Below are 17,084 nucleotides of genomic sequence, written 5' to 3' on the forward strand. Positions count from 1 at the left end.
CTCCCCCTTGAGAGACTGCAATCTGAACTGGCGAAACAGAAAGGTCAGTGTCTGTGATCCACAAAACCCCACTTGGCTGACGCCTAATCCTGTAGGCATCTAAACTCACTCAGGGCATAAACCCGAGCTCTAAAAGTTCTCCTGTTGTCTAAGTTTCTGTCTCTGGGCATGCATGCTGCTGTCTCAGTCTAGGCATCTGAGCACCTACCTCCCACCTGAATCTCAGCATGATCCACAAACCAGGGGAAGATGGGTGGAGGAGTCTCTCTCTCACCTATGGGGCCTGATATGGTAGTGGTGGGAGTAGAGGAGGACCTCCCTTATAATCTTTAACCCAACAGTTAGGGGACCCACCAGGGTTGTGGGAGACTTTGGGTCAAGTCCTGCCTCTGCCTGATGGGAAGGGATTTGGACAGGGATCTGCCACCTCTTGGATGAGTGCCTTAGCCACTAGGCAATGGGATATTCTGACATGGGGCTCCCCCCATCCCCTTTGCTGAAGTTGTTAAACTTAATTAACTATTAAATGGGAATCACTATAATCCTCTCTCCCCCTGACCATTTTGTGTGGAGTTACACCTTTAGTACTGAGCAGCGGGAAGTCGACCTAAGTTACGGTACTTCAGTTACGTAAGTTATTGTAACTGAAGTTGACGTAACTTCAGTTAACTTACAGCGGTGTCTACACCAGGCTGTGTCAACGGGAGATACCCTCCCCGCTGACTTACCTTCTGCATCTCACGGAGGTAGAGTATAGACGGGAAAGCACTCTGCCATCGATTTTGCAGGTCATCACCAGACCCACTAAATCAGCGCTTAGCTGGAAGTATAGACAAGCCTAAAGGCATGTGCCTGTAGCAGGGTGCTGCTGCAGAAGCACCTAACCAGCCCCTGCTCAGCCAGCCTCAATCAGAGGAAATAGATTGGGCTGGGGAAAAGGCTGGTGCCTGGCCTCAGGAACTGGCTGCACCTGTGGGCCTGCTCAGGAAGGAGCTATAAAGCCTGGCTGGCAGCCAGTGCAAGGGGGGGATGGCCAGGGAAGGGTTAGTCTCCAGAGAGAAGGGAGAAACCCTGTAAAGAGGAGAAAAGCCTGTAAAGTTTGTATATAGTATTGCTGGTGGTGGGAACTATTCTAGAAATAAACCACGGGTGCTGCAAAAGAGAAACCTGACAGAGCTTTATTAAAGGAGCCCAGAGCACCAGGGAGGCAGGCCAGGAAAGGACCCGGTTACACGTGGGGGCTTGTCCGGGAACTTTGTTATCCAAGCCATAGACACAGTGTGGCAGCCTGAGTATGGAAGGCACCCTGCAATGGCTCGCAGAGCAGCAGTCTGAACTGGGGAAGACACTGCAGTCTTTCAAGGAGTCCCACCAGGTGGAGCGGCAGGCCCTCCTCGCCTGGCAAGCTGAGCAACAAAAAGCCCTCCAGGATTTCATCAAGGAGCAGTCGGCGGTACAGCAGCAGCTCCTGCAGCGTCTGGTGAGTCCTGCTGTGGTGGGGGATGGGGCCCGGACTCCAGGCCTTGGCCTGTGTAAGATGGCCCCTGCCGACGACCCCGATGCCTTTTTGGGCACCTTTGAGCGGGTGGCCCTGGGAGCCGGTTGGGAACGGACCACCTGGGCCCTCCGGCTCGGACCTTATCTCACCGGGGAGGCGCAGGCTGCATATATGGCCCTGCCTGAGACCCAAGCCCGGGATTATGAAGCGGTGAAGGCGGCAATCTTGGATCGCCTCGGGTTGTCCGCAGAGAAGTACCGGCAGAAGCTTCGGGCAGCCTGATGGACAGGGCGTGTGCGACCCCGGGCCTATGCCCAAAAGCTAATGGACTGGGCAACCCGGTGGTTGAGGCCCGATGCCCACACCGTGGGCCAGATAGTGGACCAAGTGGTCCTGGAACAGTTCCTGCAGGGCCTTCCTGACAGCGTATGGGTGTGGGTGCGGCGACATCAGCCAGCCACTCTGGAAGCGGCAGTACAAAGAACCGAGGAGTACGCTGAGGCTGATTTCCCCGTAAGGGAGCACCGAGTCTTGCGAGGCCCAGAGGGGAGCAGAGAATCCCGGGAGCATAGCGGGGCGAAGCCGCCGGACCGGCGACGGGAGGAGCCCAAGGGGACCCCTAGCCGCCTGGGGCAGTTCGTATGCTGGCGATGTGGTCAGCCAGGACACAAAAGTCGGGACTGCCCGGTGATGGAGTGCGGAGCAGCAGACTTTTGCGGATGGACTAGGACTGGGGCAGGGGAAAAGAGGCATGGGTTGGCCACCATCCCAGTGCGGGTAGGAAAAAGGACCCAGAGGGGTCTGGTGGACACGGCCTCCGCCCGCTCCTTTGTACAGCGGCGCGTAGTGAAGCCGCACTGGCTTATCCCTGGGGGGCGGATGTGGGTGGACTGCATCCATGGGGATAGGAAGTGTTGTCCCGTGGCCCAGGTACCCCTGGAGGTCAATGGGTGGTTTACCTGGAAGCGGGTGGGGGTAATCGAAGGGTTAGCGTACCCCGTGGTCCTAGGGCAGGACTGGCGCTTTCCCCTGAAGGGAAAGGCGGCCGGGGGGGAGCAACCAAGAAACGGGAGGAGAAAAGGAACCCTGGAAAGGGAGAGCAAGGCCCCGGCGGAGGTGAATCGGGAGCAAGAAAAGGCCCCACAACCTCCCGGGGTAAACCTAGAACAGCCTAGACAACCAAGCCAGGACGATAAATATGAGAGTATATCTGAGGAGCCCAGAGAGCTCCGCGGGCAAGACCACCTGGAGGAGGAAGCCCTCGGGGGAGATAGAAGGCGCCCAGCAGGGGGAGGCCCAACACTACAGGGGCAGAGGACCTGAACCAGAGGCAGGGGGCCGACTCAGGGCAGTAGGCTCTGAGCTAGCAACCCCGCTGGAAAAGAAAGGGGAGCCTCTGGCGCGGCCAGCCCAGCCATGCAACTGGTGTGAGGACCTCTGGGTCAGTGTGGACCGGTGGGGTGCCTCACCCCCGACCGAATGTGCCTTTTGTGGCTGGGGAGTACAAACAACCCAAAGGGTTGGTACAGGGAACCCCCCGACTGGGCAGGGGCTGCAACAGCCGGGTAAGGTCCCGGGCCGTGGAAGGCGAGGCCGAGGGAGGCCAGGCCTGGCACCGGCTTAAGGGGGGAGGTATGTAGCAGGGTGCTGCTGCAGAAGCACCTAACCAGCCCCTGCTCAGCCAGCCTCAATCAGAGGAAATAGATTGGGCTGGGGAAAAGGCTGGTGCCTGGCCTCAGGAACTGGCTGCACCTGTGGGCCTGCTCAGGAAGGAGCTATAAAGCCTGGCTGGCAGCCAGTGCAAGGGGGGATGGCCAGGGAAGGGTTAGTCTCCAGAGAGAAGGGAGAAACCCTGTAAAGAGGAGAAAAGCCTGTAAAGTTTGTATGTAGTATTGCTGGTGGTGGGAACTATTCTGTAAATAAACCACGGGTGCTGCAAAGGAGAAGCCTGACAGAGCTTTATTAAAGGAGCCCAGAGCACCAGGGAGGCAGGCCAGGAAAGGACCCGGTTACAATGCCATACTGTCTTGCATGGAACAACGTAGGCACCTAAGCCACCTGACTGCAGGAGAGGGGTTCCCAGCTTTGGGTCACCAGCAGTGAGGGCTTCTCCCTCCAGCCCAAGGCACCAAACCCCTGAGAAAGGCAAATGCCCCCGTTATTGGCATCTCCCATTGGCTGTCTTTGGCAGCTGCCTACCTTGTGTGCTGGCTTTTGTGGATCCCATTCGAATGGGCCATCTCTTGCCATTCAGTATAGGGAGCCTTGACACACCTTTGGGGTTACCCAAGGTGTCTGGGGTCAATGATGACCACCTGCTTACAGTGGGAGCCTTGTCTGTGCCCACCAGAGGAAACGCTCCCACAGCTTCTGGCAACACCGGCACTCCGCTCTGGGCTCCGCAAGCCCCACCCTCTCTCTCTCTCTCTCTGCAGACTAGCAACTTACACACCCCAATTTGATACACTGAATTGCCCAGTCCCTTGTCTTCTGGACACCTGCAATGCACCAGTCCACTGGCTCCGTGGAAGCAGGGCACCCCAGTTCACTGGCTTCACCTCAGTTCAACACTTGTTAACACAAGGCACTTAGAGTAAAACCAAACACATTTATTTTACAGATCTTGAGATAAAGATTCAAATAAAAGCAAGCAAAAGGATTATAATATGGAGATATACCTCTCTCATAAAACTGGAAGGATGTTGAAAGGTCAGTGAGTTTATTCCCCTGCCTTCCCAGCAGGACCAAGTACTGTCCCTAACAGATTTTTTGCCCCAGATCCCTAAATGGCCCCCTTATGGATTGAACTCACAGTTGTGGATTTAGCAGGCCAATGTGCAAACCCCTGAGCTATCCTTCCCCCTCTTATGATTTTCAAACATAAGGTGACAGGTAAAAGCAAAATATAAAATGCACTCTTATACCCTGTACGTCTTAAAGTACTTTCCTGTCCAACAACAGTGAGTATGTTTCACTCAGTGGTCGATCCAAACAGCACTTATCCAATCCAAAGAGTCTGGATCCACCTTTCATGAGACACTCCTGCTAGCAGAGTCTCTCTTCCATAATGGGGAATATCTTGTGCGCTTTCTTCTCCTCTTATACAATCCTAAACTATTGTCTTTTCATACTCAGGGTGTTTCATTAACTTCAGCTCAACTCTGATGGTCCCCAGTCAGAGTCTTCTCTTGGGGTCCGTTTGTCTTTGTAAATGCTCATGCCCGCATCTGCCCCAGGGTGTAAACATAGGGATGGCCTGGGTCCAGGGATGTCAGCAGGGCCGGTGCAACCATTTAGGCAACCTAAGCGGTCGCCTAGGGCACCAGCATTTGGGGGGCGCCATTTTCTTCGGCAGCGGCCATGGTGGCCGGATCTTCGGCCCCCTGGTCGCCACCGGCATTTAGGCGGAAGGAGCTGGGGCAGGGGAGCGCGGGGAGGGCCACCTGCAGCAAGTAAGGGGGGTGGGAGCACACAAGCGAACTCTCCGCCCCAGCTCACCCCTGCCCCACCTCCTCCCCGAGCACGGCATGGCTGCTTCACTTCTCCTGCCTCCAAGGCTTGTGGCGCCTAAGCTGATTGGTGCCGCAGGCCTGGGAGGCGGGAGAAGTGAAGCGGCCATGGCATGCTCAGGGTGCTCGTGCACGGAGCAGGGGTGAGCTGGGGCGGGGGCAGTGCCTCAGGGCAGAGGGTGGGGAGCTGCCGCAAGTGGGGCGCCTCAGGGTGGAGGGGGGGAGCTGCCGCAAGGGGGGCGCAAGGTGGAAGTTTCGCCAAGGGCGCAAAATATCCTTGCACCGGCCCTGGATGTCAGTGTCCTCACTGCTAAATGAGTGAGTTCTGAGACTCACCCAGCCTCAGGTGAGCTGTTTTACCTTCAGTAGTTTTGGGGAACATAATATTCTACATGTTACAAAACTATTTTTCCCTTGTACAGACATCTCACAATAACTATGAGAATCAGCTAGGTCTTTGCTTTTGGCAGAGACCACAAATGACCCTCTCTTTGATGAGCTTGTAATACGCTTGCTTGGGCATGTCTCTGTCACAAGCCAAGGCCCCTAGCTCAGGCTCTGTGAATCTCATTGTTTTCCCTATGATTTTTCTGGACAACTAAAAGTTAGACTCTGTGATGCTCAGCATCACAATACCTAAGACCCCTTGTGGATCCAGCCCTATGGCCTCAGTATAATATAGACAAGGGGAACAGATAGAAAGCGAGTGTCTGTGCGTACAATGATCCGTAGGGAAAAAAATACTGCTGTAAGTTTGCCATCACTTAAGTCAACTATGTCACTTTATGTCTCTCTTGTTATTTATTTCTAGAAAACATATTTCAGAGAAAGGTAACATTTCTTCATTACATTTTAAGGGGGAGGGATGGGGAAGAGATGGAAAAATCTCAAACTTTGCAATGAATTTCTTGGATCTTCCAGGCAGCTATTAAGGGATCTCACTATGAACTGAAATTGAGATTGGTTTGTTCTCTGTGCAAAGACATTCTCCATCTTTGCCCCTTACTCAATATGTCCAGAGTGTAAATACTTTCAAAAGTCTGCAGTGCTTTAGGAGCTAAAGTCCCAATGACTTTCAGCAGAACTTGGATGCCTCAGTCACTTAGGTGGTTTTAAAAATTTTACTGACAGTGGCTGGGAGAAGGCTGGTGCTGGGAATGGCGTTATGAATTTCCAGCCTTTCAGACAATGAGGCTGAGATTTTAAAAGCTGTCTCAGAAATCTGGACGCCTGGCAAATTCCTGTTTGAAAAACACCTTTTTACTTGTTAACTTTATTTGCCATATATAACAATTTATAGGTAATTTTCAAAAAACCCTTAACTTCAAGCAAACAGTTTTTATTCAGGGATAGTTATCTGTGATGAATAGTCCCTTAAATGTATATTTACTAAATGTCCCAATTAAGCAAAGTACTTAAGAATCTGCTTAATTTCTTTGCTGAACTAAGCCCTAAAAACATGTGTTCTTAAGAATACAGAAGTGGCCAGTGCAAATCAGATCAGGGCCCACCTACCCTGGGATTCTGTCTCTGACCTGCACTGCCAGCTGCTTCAAATGATGTGAGAAACCCCTAGTGGCAAGTGATGGGGGACCTGTAACCCCCTGCCCACCTGTCACAGGAAGGAGGGGGGGGCGGGATATAGAGCTATCTCATGGAGCCAGGAAGCCCTGATCTGTGGTCCAGATTTCTCTGTACAGTATCTCATGTGTGTAAAATATTACATGTAACAACAGGGACAAGAGAAGTTGGGTCACTTTCCCCACAAGCAGCCAGCCCCTGTGCTGTGCTCCGCTTAGCATCTTAAGGAAAAAAAAAACCTCTCAAAAACACTCATAACACCAGTGAGGGGGATATTACTTGTATCTTGACTATTGCACATTAACTTTTGTGACTCAGGATTAATTCACATTGTCTTACTTTCCAGTGGAACATGAGGCAATGGCAGGTAAGTGCGGTTTTACTAGGTTTCATCAAGCTTAATCTTGGAAAGTGAACACTGAAAATGCTGTGTATAAAGTAAACTGATGTGTGGTACTTGTTACAGTGACACACAAGACAAGGGGAAATCCAGGCCTAGGACTGATAACATACAGTAGAGATTTTTAGATAGAAATATTAAATGGAAAAGTTGTGGCACTGAAATATGAATATTAAGTTTTATTTTTCACATTAACCCTTGGAAAAAAAACAAACTTCACTTTCTGTCTTCAGAGAGATCTTGTAATAGTAAGCAGAGGTAAATAGTGAGGTGGCAAAATTTGCAGAGGATACAAAACTACTCGAGAGTTAAGTACAAAGCTGACCGTGTTAAAAAGGGATCTCACAAAACTGAGACTGGGCAACAAAATGACAGATGAAATTCAATGTTGATAAATGTAAAGTGATGCACATTGGAAAACATAAACCCAACTATAGATAGCTCTGGTCACCCTATTTCAAAAAAAGATATATTAGAAATGGAAAAGGTTCAGAAAAGGGCAACAAATGAATAAAGGGTATGGAACAGCTTCTGTATGAGGAGAGATGAAAAAAAACATGGAATGTTCATCTTGGAAAACAGATAACTAAGTGGGGGGATGTGATAGAGACATATAAATGGTATAGAGAAAGTAAATGCTATTTATCTCTTCTCATAACACAAGAACTAGGGGTCACCCAGTGAAATGAAGAGGCAGCAGATTTAAAACAAACCAAAGGAAGTATTTCTTAACACAACACACAGTCAACCTGTGGAACCCCTTGCCAGAGGATGTTGTGAAGGCCAAGACATTAACACGGTTCAAAAAAGAACTAGAGAAGTTCATAGAGGACAGGTCCATCGATGGCTATTAGCCAGGCTGGGCAGGGAAGGTGTCTCTAGCCTCTGTTAGCCAGAAGCTGGGAATGGGCGACAGGGGATGGGTCACTTGGTGATTCTCTGTTCATTCCCTCTGGGGCACCTGGCTTTGACCGCTATGGGAAGACAGGACACTGGGCTAGGTGGACCTTTGGCTGACCCAAGACGGCCGATCTTAACAATAATTATCTCTGACAAAAAAGGCCCAAGCCTCCAAGCTCGCCACAGCCACACTCCTGCACCCATTGCCTTGCTTGGGGCAGGACTGGGCCCCTGACCCCTGCTGGCTTCCACAGAGCACTTGTAGGAGAAGGAACATGTGCCTAATCCTGCGCAGAGCTGAGCACCCTCTGCTCTTACTGAGGCCAGGAGCAGGCTCAGCATGCCTGGGATCATCCCTGCATGACCAGATGATGGAAACGCAAGAGAAGAGGTCTTTGAACTGGAGGCCAGAATCTCTCCTGTGCCAAGATCTGCTTGGAGTATTGTACTGGAGAGGGGGGCAGTAGGGAGTTGGTTATGGCTCCTGAAGTCTCAAGATGCCCCAGCATCAATCACTGCAGCCCCTCTTTACTCCAGCTGTCTGTGGTCCCCAAGCATTGGCTGTGTGATCCAGTTCTGCCCCTCTGTCTAAACCCTATGACTCCTGACATGCCCCTACACCACGCTGGCATGGTGGGGGCAGTTGGCACAGGGGTGGGCTATGCTGCTTTCCCCCAGCTGAGCAGTCCCTATGCTGGAGGAATTCTCTGATGTCCTGTTAGGGCCCAATTCAGCCAGTCTGCACCATCCTTGCATGAAATGACCAGAGCAGGGGAGGGAACCTGGCCCCTTTTTCACTAAAGACCCAATTCTGCCACCTTGACTCACATGAGTGATCCTCACAGGTGCAGTCCCATTGATTTCTAGGATGGAGGTTATGCAAGATTGAATGCAATAAAGCAGAAGCTGTAATTAATAATTAGAGGCCCAATCCTGATGTCCTTACTCAGGCAGAATTCACATGGAAGCCAATGTAATTTGGGTTTAGAATGGGGTAGTTTTATCACTGATCATCTCTACTAATCGTTAATTGTTGTTTTATTCCTTTTTCTCCCTTTTCATTCCCATGGACCTCTCCGGCAGAACAAAGTAAGCTCTGGTTTTAGTTTGTGTAGCTTAATTTTTTAGCAATTTTTAAGATAAGATAATTGGAGATATACTAATCTCCTAGAACTGGAAGGGACCTTGAAAAAGGTCATTAAGTCCAGCCCCCTGCCTTCACTAGCAGGACCAATTTTTGCCCCAGATCCCTAAGTGGCCCCCTCAAGGATTGAACTCTCAACCCTGGGTTTAGCAGGCTAATGCGCAAACCACTGAGCTATCCCTCCCCCAATTTTTGTCTTGAGTCTGTAATTTTTGTGTAAACTCCCATTTCTGTTTCAGCACGTGACATAACCCAAAGATTCACAGGTAAGCAAAGCTGATACTAAGTGATGCTCAGCCCTGTTTCCCAAGGGGTATTGTCTCCTGGTCTGGCCACCTTATAGGGATAAAATGTCAAAGTCAGTGTGAAAGTGCGAGGAGCTTGACTATTGAGCTACACCCTCCATGTGTCGACAGCAAGTGGCGTCATCGAGAGGCATCCCCGCTGAAATGCTGCTGAAATTCGGTGACATTTCGGTGGGTGCTCTCCCGGGGGCCAGGATACGGGCGCAATAACCTATGTGAATAGCTGTAATGATTCCTTGCGGTACTGCACAGGGAGAGTAACCATTTCTGCCCTATCTCTACTAGAAATAACTCCTAGGATTGCATGAGGATTTTTCATGGCCAGATCACATTGGTAGCTCATAGACATCCTGTGATCAACCAATATACCCAGGTCTTTCTGCTCTTCTGTCACTTTCAACTTAAACTTCCTCACCTTATACCAAAAGTTAGTGTTGTTAGTCCCGAAGTGCATGACCCTGCACTTTGCACTGTTAAATTTCATCCCATTTCTATTACTCCTGTTTTCAGGGTTGTTCAGATCTTGTATGATATTCCAGTCCTCCATATTGGCAATACCTCCTGACATTGTGTCATCTGAAAATTGTATTGGCACAAAAAGTGGGAGTGTGCTAAGGTCTTTAATGAAAATGTTAAATAAGATTGGTCCCAAGACTGATCTTTGAGGAACTACACTAGTAACTCCCTCCAGCCTGACAATTCACCTGTCAGTATGACCTGTTGTCATCTCCCATTTAAATAGTTCCTTAACCACCTTTCAGTTGTCATATTTGTCTCCAGCTTCTCCAATTTAATTAACAATTTCCCATGTAGAAATGTATCAAATGCCTTACTGAAGCCCAGGTAGGTTAGATCTACTACATCTCCTTTGTCTAAAAAATCAGTTACCTTCTCAGAGAAGGAGATCAGGTTGCTCTGGCACGAGCTATCTTTTGTAAACCCATGTTGTATTTTATCCCAATTACCATTTACTTCTATGTCCTTAACTACTTTCTCCATCAACATTTGTTCCAAGACCTTGCATACAATTGAGGTCAAACTGGATCAGTTTTTTCCCCTTTCTTAAAAATAGAAACGATATTAGCAATTCTCCAATCATAGGGTACAACCCTGGAGTTTACAGATTCATTAAAAACCTTGCTATTATGCTTGTGATTTCACGTGCCAATTCCTTTAATATTCTTGGATGGAGATTATCTGGCCCCCAATTTGATCTCATTGAGCTGTTTGAGTTTGACTTTCACCTTGGATGTGGTCATTTCTATTTCCATATCCTCATTCCCATTAGCCACCCTGCCACTACCCCTAAGCTCCTCGTTACCCTTATAAAAAACTGAAGGAAAGTATTCATTTAGGTGTTGGGCCATGCCTAGATTATCGTTAATCTCCACCCCATCTTCAGTGTTTAATGGTCCCACTTCTTCTTTTCTTGTTTTCTTCTTATTTATGTGGCTATAAAACCTTTTACTTATTGGTTTTAATTCCCTTCATAAGGTCCAGCGCTGCTTGGCTTTTAGCAATACTCACTTTTTCCCTACACTTTCTGACCTCCAAGAGGGAGTTTTCCTTGCTGATCAATCCCATCTTCCATTCCTTGTAGGCTTTCCGCTTTCTCTTAATGCCTGTTTCATATGCTTACTCATCCAGTTTGGTCTGCAACCCTTCCCTAAAAATGTGTTTCCCCTTGCGTGGGACGCAAGCTTCTGATTGCTTCTGCAACTTTGGCTTAAAGTAATTCCAAGCTTCCTCCATATTCAGATCCTTGAGTTCTTTAGTCCAGTCCACTTCTCTAACTAATTCCCTCTTTTTTTTAAAAAAATCAAGGATCCTGGTTGCAGCCATATTTTTGTTTATCATTCCATTTAGTTTAAACTGAGTTAGCTCATGATCGCTCAGATCAAGGCTCTCCTCTCCAACCAGTTCTTCTATGAGATCCTCACTACTCACCAATACTAAATCTAAAATAGCATCACCTCTTGTTGATTCGGTGGCTATATGGTGAAGAAATCTTTCAACCTTCTCTGCAACCTCAGCCTCGGTTATACTGCAGGGTGGCCTGAGCATACCCCCAGTCGAAGATCTCCCCCCAGAAATGTGTGTCCTGCACTGCCCAGCCCTCTCCTGGACAGTACAAAATATTTTAAGATGTTATTCTTTTAAGGGAATAATATGCCATGTTATTATCTCACATAATTATTCATATATTTCTATTTCAACACACTGGTTTAGATAAAACAGTAAAACAAATGTATTAATTACAAAGAGAGATTTTAAGTGAGTACTGGTGATGAGGCATAACAGTCAGAAATGGTTACAAGAAAAATAAAGATAAGATGTTTACTGAAGCTTAACTTAACAAACTATATTAAATTCAAGCAGATTCTTATCACATGCTCCAGCAGGTTACTGACCAAACTCTCAGGTCAGGTCCCCTTCTCCAGAGTCCAATGAGGGCTTCCTTTTTCTCTTCAGGTGCAGTGAATCTGATGTGCAGGGACAGAGAAAACAGGGGGCCTTGGGGTGGTTTCCCTCCTTTTTATAGTTTCAGTTCTTCCCCCATAACACACACACCTTGAAAAAACATTTCCAGCTGAGACACAGAATCTATGTAGGAGGATATTTCCTGCTAGTATTTTTGTTCATTTGTTTTCCCTTTCTGCTTGATTAATGCAAATTAAGCAGAGCACACACTCCTTTGTTTAGGCCAGACCTGTTTGCCAATTTCTGTTTGGCCTCAGCTGTGGGGCTTGGAACTTGGGTTAATAACACTGTACAGGGGAATCTTCAAACATCACATACAAATGTGTCACACATATTTTCCCAGGGAAGTACTGATCAGCAAATGATGAGTTTTCAAATGATACCTTTCAAGGCATACTTTGTACAAAGATTATTACAATAGTGCATAGAGTGTGAGTACAGGGGTGTGTTCTACCACAGTATGTCTCTCCCGAACACCCTCTATGGTGATAATCAATATAAAGAAATTGGTTATTCTCTCACCATTGTCCTCACCCTCCTGAATTGCTCCCGTTATCTCTGCTGATCCAGGGGACCCACTGATTCTCTCACAGGCTTCCTGATTCTGATAGGCTGAAATAAATCCCTGGTATTTGTTTTATATCTCTGGCCATTCACTCTTCTAGTTAAACTTTGGCCTATTCAGTCCCATCATACTCTTCACCCGATGCACTTTTCTCCTTTTACTGACTTCACAGGGTTAAAATTTTAATATTTTCCATTTGCTGAAGGATCCCTCTTTGGCTCTCACAACCTCTTGCACCTGGCCAGGTGGCAGGATGGGGTTACTGTGTTTCTCCCCTTGCTGATTCCTTTGTTGCCCAGGAGCTGCCAGGCTCTGGTTGCTGATGTAGCCTCGTGGCTGAGTCTAAGGATTTTAACTTCTCTGCTTTAAAGTCTTTTTGACTCGCTTTCCTTCTGCAACATGACATGATCCTGACTCGTTTCTCTGTGTTTTGTTTTTAGCCAAACTCCAGGCTGAGATCGGTAAGTTCCATTCCCCCCATTATCACCCTTGTGTGACATTGTTTCGTGTTCACGGGCGTTCTCACCCCTCTGTCTGTGTTTAGTTACAGGGTGGAGAAGCGCACAGCTCTACGCAGGTACTGTACAAGTCGCTGATATTTTATCCATGGGGAGATCCACCTCCCCGTGGGAGCTCCTGGCTCCTTTCCCTACACAGAGCATTTTCCTATGACATTCGATAGGCTACAAACAGCTGTATGTGTGTATTTGCACCCAGCATGCTGCCTGACCATACGTATGTACTGGTGAAGGCTGGGAGAGTCTGGGCAGCTCCAGCAGGGATTAGAGACCCCAAGGGACATGCACACACATTGCAGCACCACTGGCCATGGCTCCATGTACTCTGGGGTATCCTGCCGCACACAGCTGGGAGGGAGGGGGGCACTCAGGTCAGTTACACAAACAGTGTTGGGGTCCTGTTGTGGTTGCCCCCTCTGAGGTGTAAAAAATGGGACATCTGCCTGCTCCACATACACCCCCTGTCTCCTCAGCCCGGGCACTGTGTCCCATCCCACCCTGGGAGAGGAGACCAGCCCTCTCAGGCTTCTGTTCCTGTCACTGCCCTGGGCACCAGCCTCACAAAGCAGGGCCTGGCACCAGATCCACCCCGTTACCATCCGGCAGTTAAACGTCACGGTTGGTACTTCCACCGTGGTGACTGGGCCCTACCAGCTCCGAGCTCCTCATCTCCCGCTTGCTGGTCCCAAGACACTCTGAAGCTAGCGCTCCCTTTGAGCAGTCACTGCCACCCCACAGCTTCCCCCACTACAGCCACTGACAAACCCAGGACTTTTAACCTCCTGCACAGACTCAGATTTCGCAGGACAGCGACCTGAACAATGGGCTGATCCTGTGAAAACCTGGACAGGTGGCAACCCTAGCTCCTGTCCACACAAGCCAGTAACACCCAGCTGAGCCGGTTACAGGCCCTGGCAGGGACGCTGAGCTACCAGCTGCTGTGATCACTAAGATTGTTAACTCCTCCGTGTGCCACACACCGTGCTTAGAACCGCCAGGGCCCTGGACCCAGCGCCAGAACAGCTGTAACCTAGACTCATCGCAATGCAGGGTTGGAAGGGACTTTGTGAGGTCACCTAATCCAGCTCCCTGCACTGGGGCAGGGCCTAGACCATCCCTGACAGGGGTTTGTCCAACCTGTTCTTACAAACCGCCAGTGCCAGGGATCCCACAGGCTCCCTTGGAGCCGGTCCAGAGCTTCACCGCCCTAAGAGTGAGAAAATGTTTCCTAATCTCCAGCCTCAGTCTCCCTTGCTGAAGATTCAGAGGGGCAGCCGTGTCAGTCTGTATCCACAAAAACAACGAGGAGTTCAATGGCACCTTAAAGACCAACCGATTTATTAGGGCATAAGCTTTTGTGGGGAAAAAATCCACTTCTTCGTACTCCGTGCAGCTGAAGAAATGGGATTTTTTACCCACAGAAGTTGATGCCATAATAAATCTGTTGGTCTTTAAGGTGCCACCGAACTCCTTGTTGTTTTTCCTGAAGATTGTGCCCATTGGTCCTTGGACAGGCCCTCGCCCTGCCCGCTGGGGGCGCTCAGGGTGTTGCCAAGTGTGAGTATTGTTGTTACCGCATTGCGGGGGGAAGCTGGATGGGCTGGTTTGGCAGGGGGCAGTGATGGGAGCTTTCACTTCCCTGTCACCGATCTCAGCCCAGCCCGAGGCCAGTTCTTAGTGGACAGGAGCTCACATCATAACTCACATTAATGGCAACCACAGGGAGATCAAGACCTGCATGGGCCGCAGGGAGAGAGGTTCCAGCAGGGGTCAGGGCTGAGCCATGTCAGCAGCACCGTGCGGGGCTCACACAGCCGCTGGGATGTCCTCGTACCCCACTCAGTGCATGGAGCTCCAGCTGCCAGGGTGTAAGTGCCACTTCTCGAGGCTACACGTGGGGGGGGTCCTGCCCAGATTGGCCTGCTGCAGGGAGAAGGGGGAGTTCCCTTCTCCCGCTGTGCCTGGCCCCAGCCCTGGCAGTGGGGAGCAGGAGGATGGATGCGGGACCAGGTGCTGAGTGAGCCAGAGTCCCCTCAGCTCAGCCCCCATCCCCACCTGCCATCCCCAGCAGGTGGGCCCAGGCAGGGAGCAGGAGCTGTCACGCCAACCAGGCTGGCTCAGCTGCACAGAGGCAGCGACCAGGAGCAGCTGGCTTCGGCCACATCAGAAAGGCTCTGTCCCACTCCCTGCCCAGGCCCTGGGGCACAGGTGCAGTGGGAAAAGGACAGAGCTCTCCCCCTGCTCCCACAGGTAACATGGGGCAGGAGGAGCGGGGCAGCCCCGGGCTGGGCACAGGGGAGAAGACACATGGGGTGGTCACATGTCCTACCCTTTAGATTGTGCCCCCCTAGAATGGCCAGCCTCTGGCCCCGGCAGTGACTCTGTGACTCTCTCCCCAGTGGATGTGACTCTGGATCCCAGCACAGCAAATCCCTACCTCGTCCTGGCTGAGGATCGGAAACGTGTGACACACCGAGACGAGCGCCAGGATCTGCCTGACAATCCGGAGAGATTTGATACTATGGCGGTTGTCCTGGGCACTGAGGGATTCCCGGGCGGGAGACATTACTGGGAGGTGGAGGTTGGAGAAAAGAATCTCTGGACTCTGGGGGTCTGTAGGGAAGCTGTGCGCAGGAAGGGGCATATTGTATATCTATCGGAGAATGGATACTGGACAATATGGCAGCGTGCTGGGCAATGCGAGGCCAATACCTCCCCCACAACCATCCTGCCCGTGAGGGGCAGGCTCAGACGGGTGGGGATTTTCCTGGACTATGAGGCGGGCAAGGTCTCCTTTTACAATGTGGCTGACAAGTCCCATCTCTTCACTTTCACTGACACCTTCTCTGGGGTTCTCCGCCCTTATTTCAACCCTGAAAACAATGAAGGGGGCACAAATAAGCTTCCCCTGATAATCTGCCCAGTCCCAGCTCAAGCTGGAGGGAGTCTCTGTCCTGCACAGTGACACCCGCAGCAGAGACTGTCCCCTCCCAGCACTGACCAGCCCCCAGGCCTGTTCCCCTGGGGGGGAAGGGCATTACCTGCCTTTCTCCTGCCATCCCCTCCCCTCTCAGTTCCCAGCATCAGGAATATTGGCAACCAAGCAGCCCTAGATGGGGGAGCTGGCTGCAGGGGCAGAGGGGTGTGTGGGTGCTGTGCCCAAGGGTGGGAAGGAGGCTGCAGCAACAGGGAGGGAAAAGCCCAGATCACAAGGTGTGTGGGGTGGGGGAGATGAGAGAGGTCTATAAAATCATGACTGGTGTAGAGAAAGTAGATACAGAAGTGGTGTTTACTACTTCTTCTAACACAAGAACTAGGGGTCACCAAATCAAATGAAGAGGCAGCAGGTTTAAAACAAACCAAAGGCAGTATTTCTTCATACAACGCACAGTCAACCTGTGGAACTCCTCGCCACAGGATGTTGTGAAGGCCAAGATTATAAAAGGGTTAAAAAAGAACTAGATAAGTGCATGGAGGTCAGGTCCCTTAGGGGCTATTAGCCAGGCTGGACAGGGATGGTGTCCCTAGCCTCTGTTTGCCAGAAGCTGGGAATGGGTGACAGGGGATGGATCACTTGATGGTTACCTGTTCTGTTCATTCCCTCTGGGGCACCAGGCATTGGCCACTGTTGGATGACAGGTTTCAGAGTAGCAGCCGTGTTAATCTGTATCCGCAAAAAGAACAGGAGGACTTGTGGCACCTTGGAGACTAACAAATTTATTGTAGCATAAGCTTTCGTGGGCTACAGCCCACTTCATCGGCAGACAGGATACTGGGCTAGATGGACCTTTGGTCTGACCTAGCCTGGCCACTCTTACGTTTACTTTTCAAAAAACAAAGAAAAAAGAATGAGAAATGGTATTTTTGTCTTAGGTAGTCCCTACAGTTTATGGTGTCTTAGAGCCTGATTCAAAGTGGTCCAGTTCCAGGGGGTTGTTCTGGGGGAGGGATGTGGCTCTGGTCTGATTTGGAGGGTTGGCCTGGTCTTTTGGGGGCACAGCTGGTCCTGATCCCAGTCTGTGTGCCTCTCGGCCTTGGGGGGAGGACAAGCAAGTCTAGTATGACTAATTATACGGTCAGTAAACTGTATTAAAATTTTGATGTTTTTTTATTTTTAAAATATTTTAAATAGTTTTGAATTCACCCCAATTTCATATCAAAATGTAATACAAGCCCTGGTGGT

At 49.9% G+C, this 17,084-nt stretch overlaps 1 protein-coding gene across 3 annotated transcripts; it reads left to right on the forward strand.

The window, feature by feature from the left end:
- Positions 1-8: 8 nt before the first annotated feature.
- On the forward strand, positions 9-16,330 carry LOC123357343 (erythroid membrane-associated protein-like). 3 transcript variants are annotated; one of them, XM_045000606.1, is made up of 10 exons: positions 9-43; positions 4,119-4,207; positions 5,819-5,838; positions 6,935-6,955; positions 8,972-8,977; positions 9,272-9,298; positions 12,824-12,844; positions 12,928-12,960; positions 14,624-14,769; positions 15,301-15,437. In XM_045000606.1, exons 4-10 carry the CDS (start codon positions 6,949-6,951, stop codon positions 15,307-15,309), a joined length of 249 nt encoding a protein of 82 aa, XP_044856541.1. In that variant the 5' UTR covers positions 9-43; positions 4,119-4,207; positions 5,819-5,838; positions 6,935-6,948; the 3' UTR covers positions 15,310-15,437. The 3 variants fall into 3 exon arrangements, with proteins under 3 accessions (XP_044856541.1, XP_044856539.1, XP_044856540.1); XM_045000604.1 differs by lacking the exon at positions 14,624-14,769 and having other exon boundaries at positions 15,301-16,330; XM_045000605.1 differs by lacking the exons at positions 9-43; positions 4,119-4,207; positions 5,819-5,838; ... (2 more) ...; positions 9,272-9,298; positions 12,824-12,844 and having other exon boundaries at positions 15,301-16,330.
- Positions 16,331-17,084: the final 754 nt, after the last annotated feature.

The sequence above is a fragment of the Mauremys mutica genome, unplaced genomic scaffold (genome assembly GCF_020497125.1).
Source record: "Mauremys mutica isolate MM-2020 ecotype Southern unplaced genomic scaffold, ASM2049712v1 000524F_np12_subseq_1:157659_obj, whole genome shotgun sequence".
In the NCBI taxonomy this organism is placed as follows: domain Eukaryota; kingdom Metazoa; phylum Chordata; order Testudines; family Geoemydidae; genus Mauremys; species Mauremys mutica.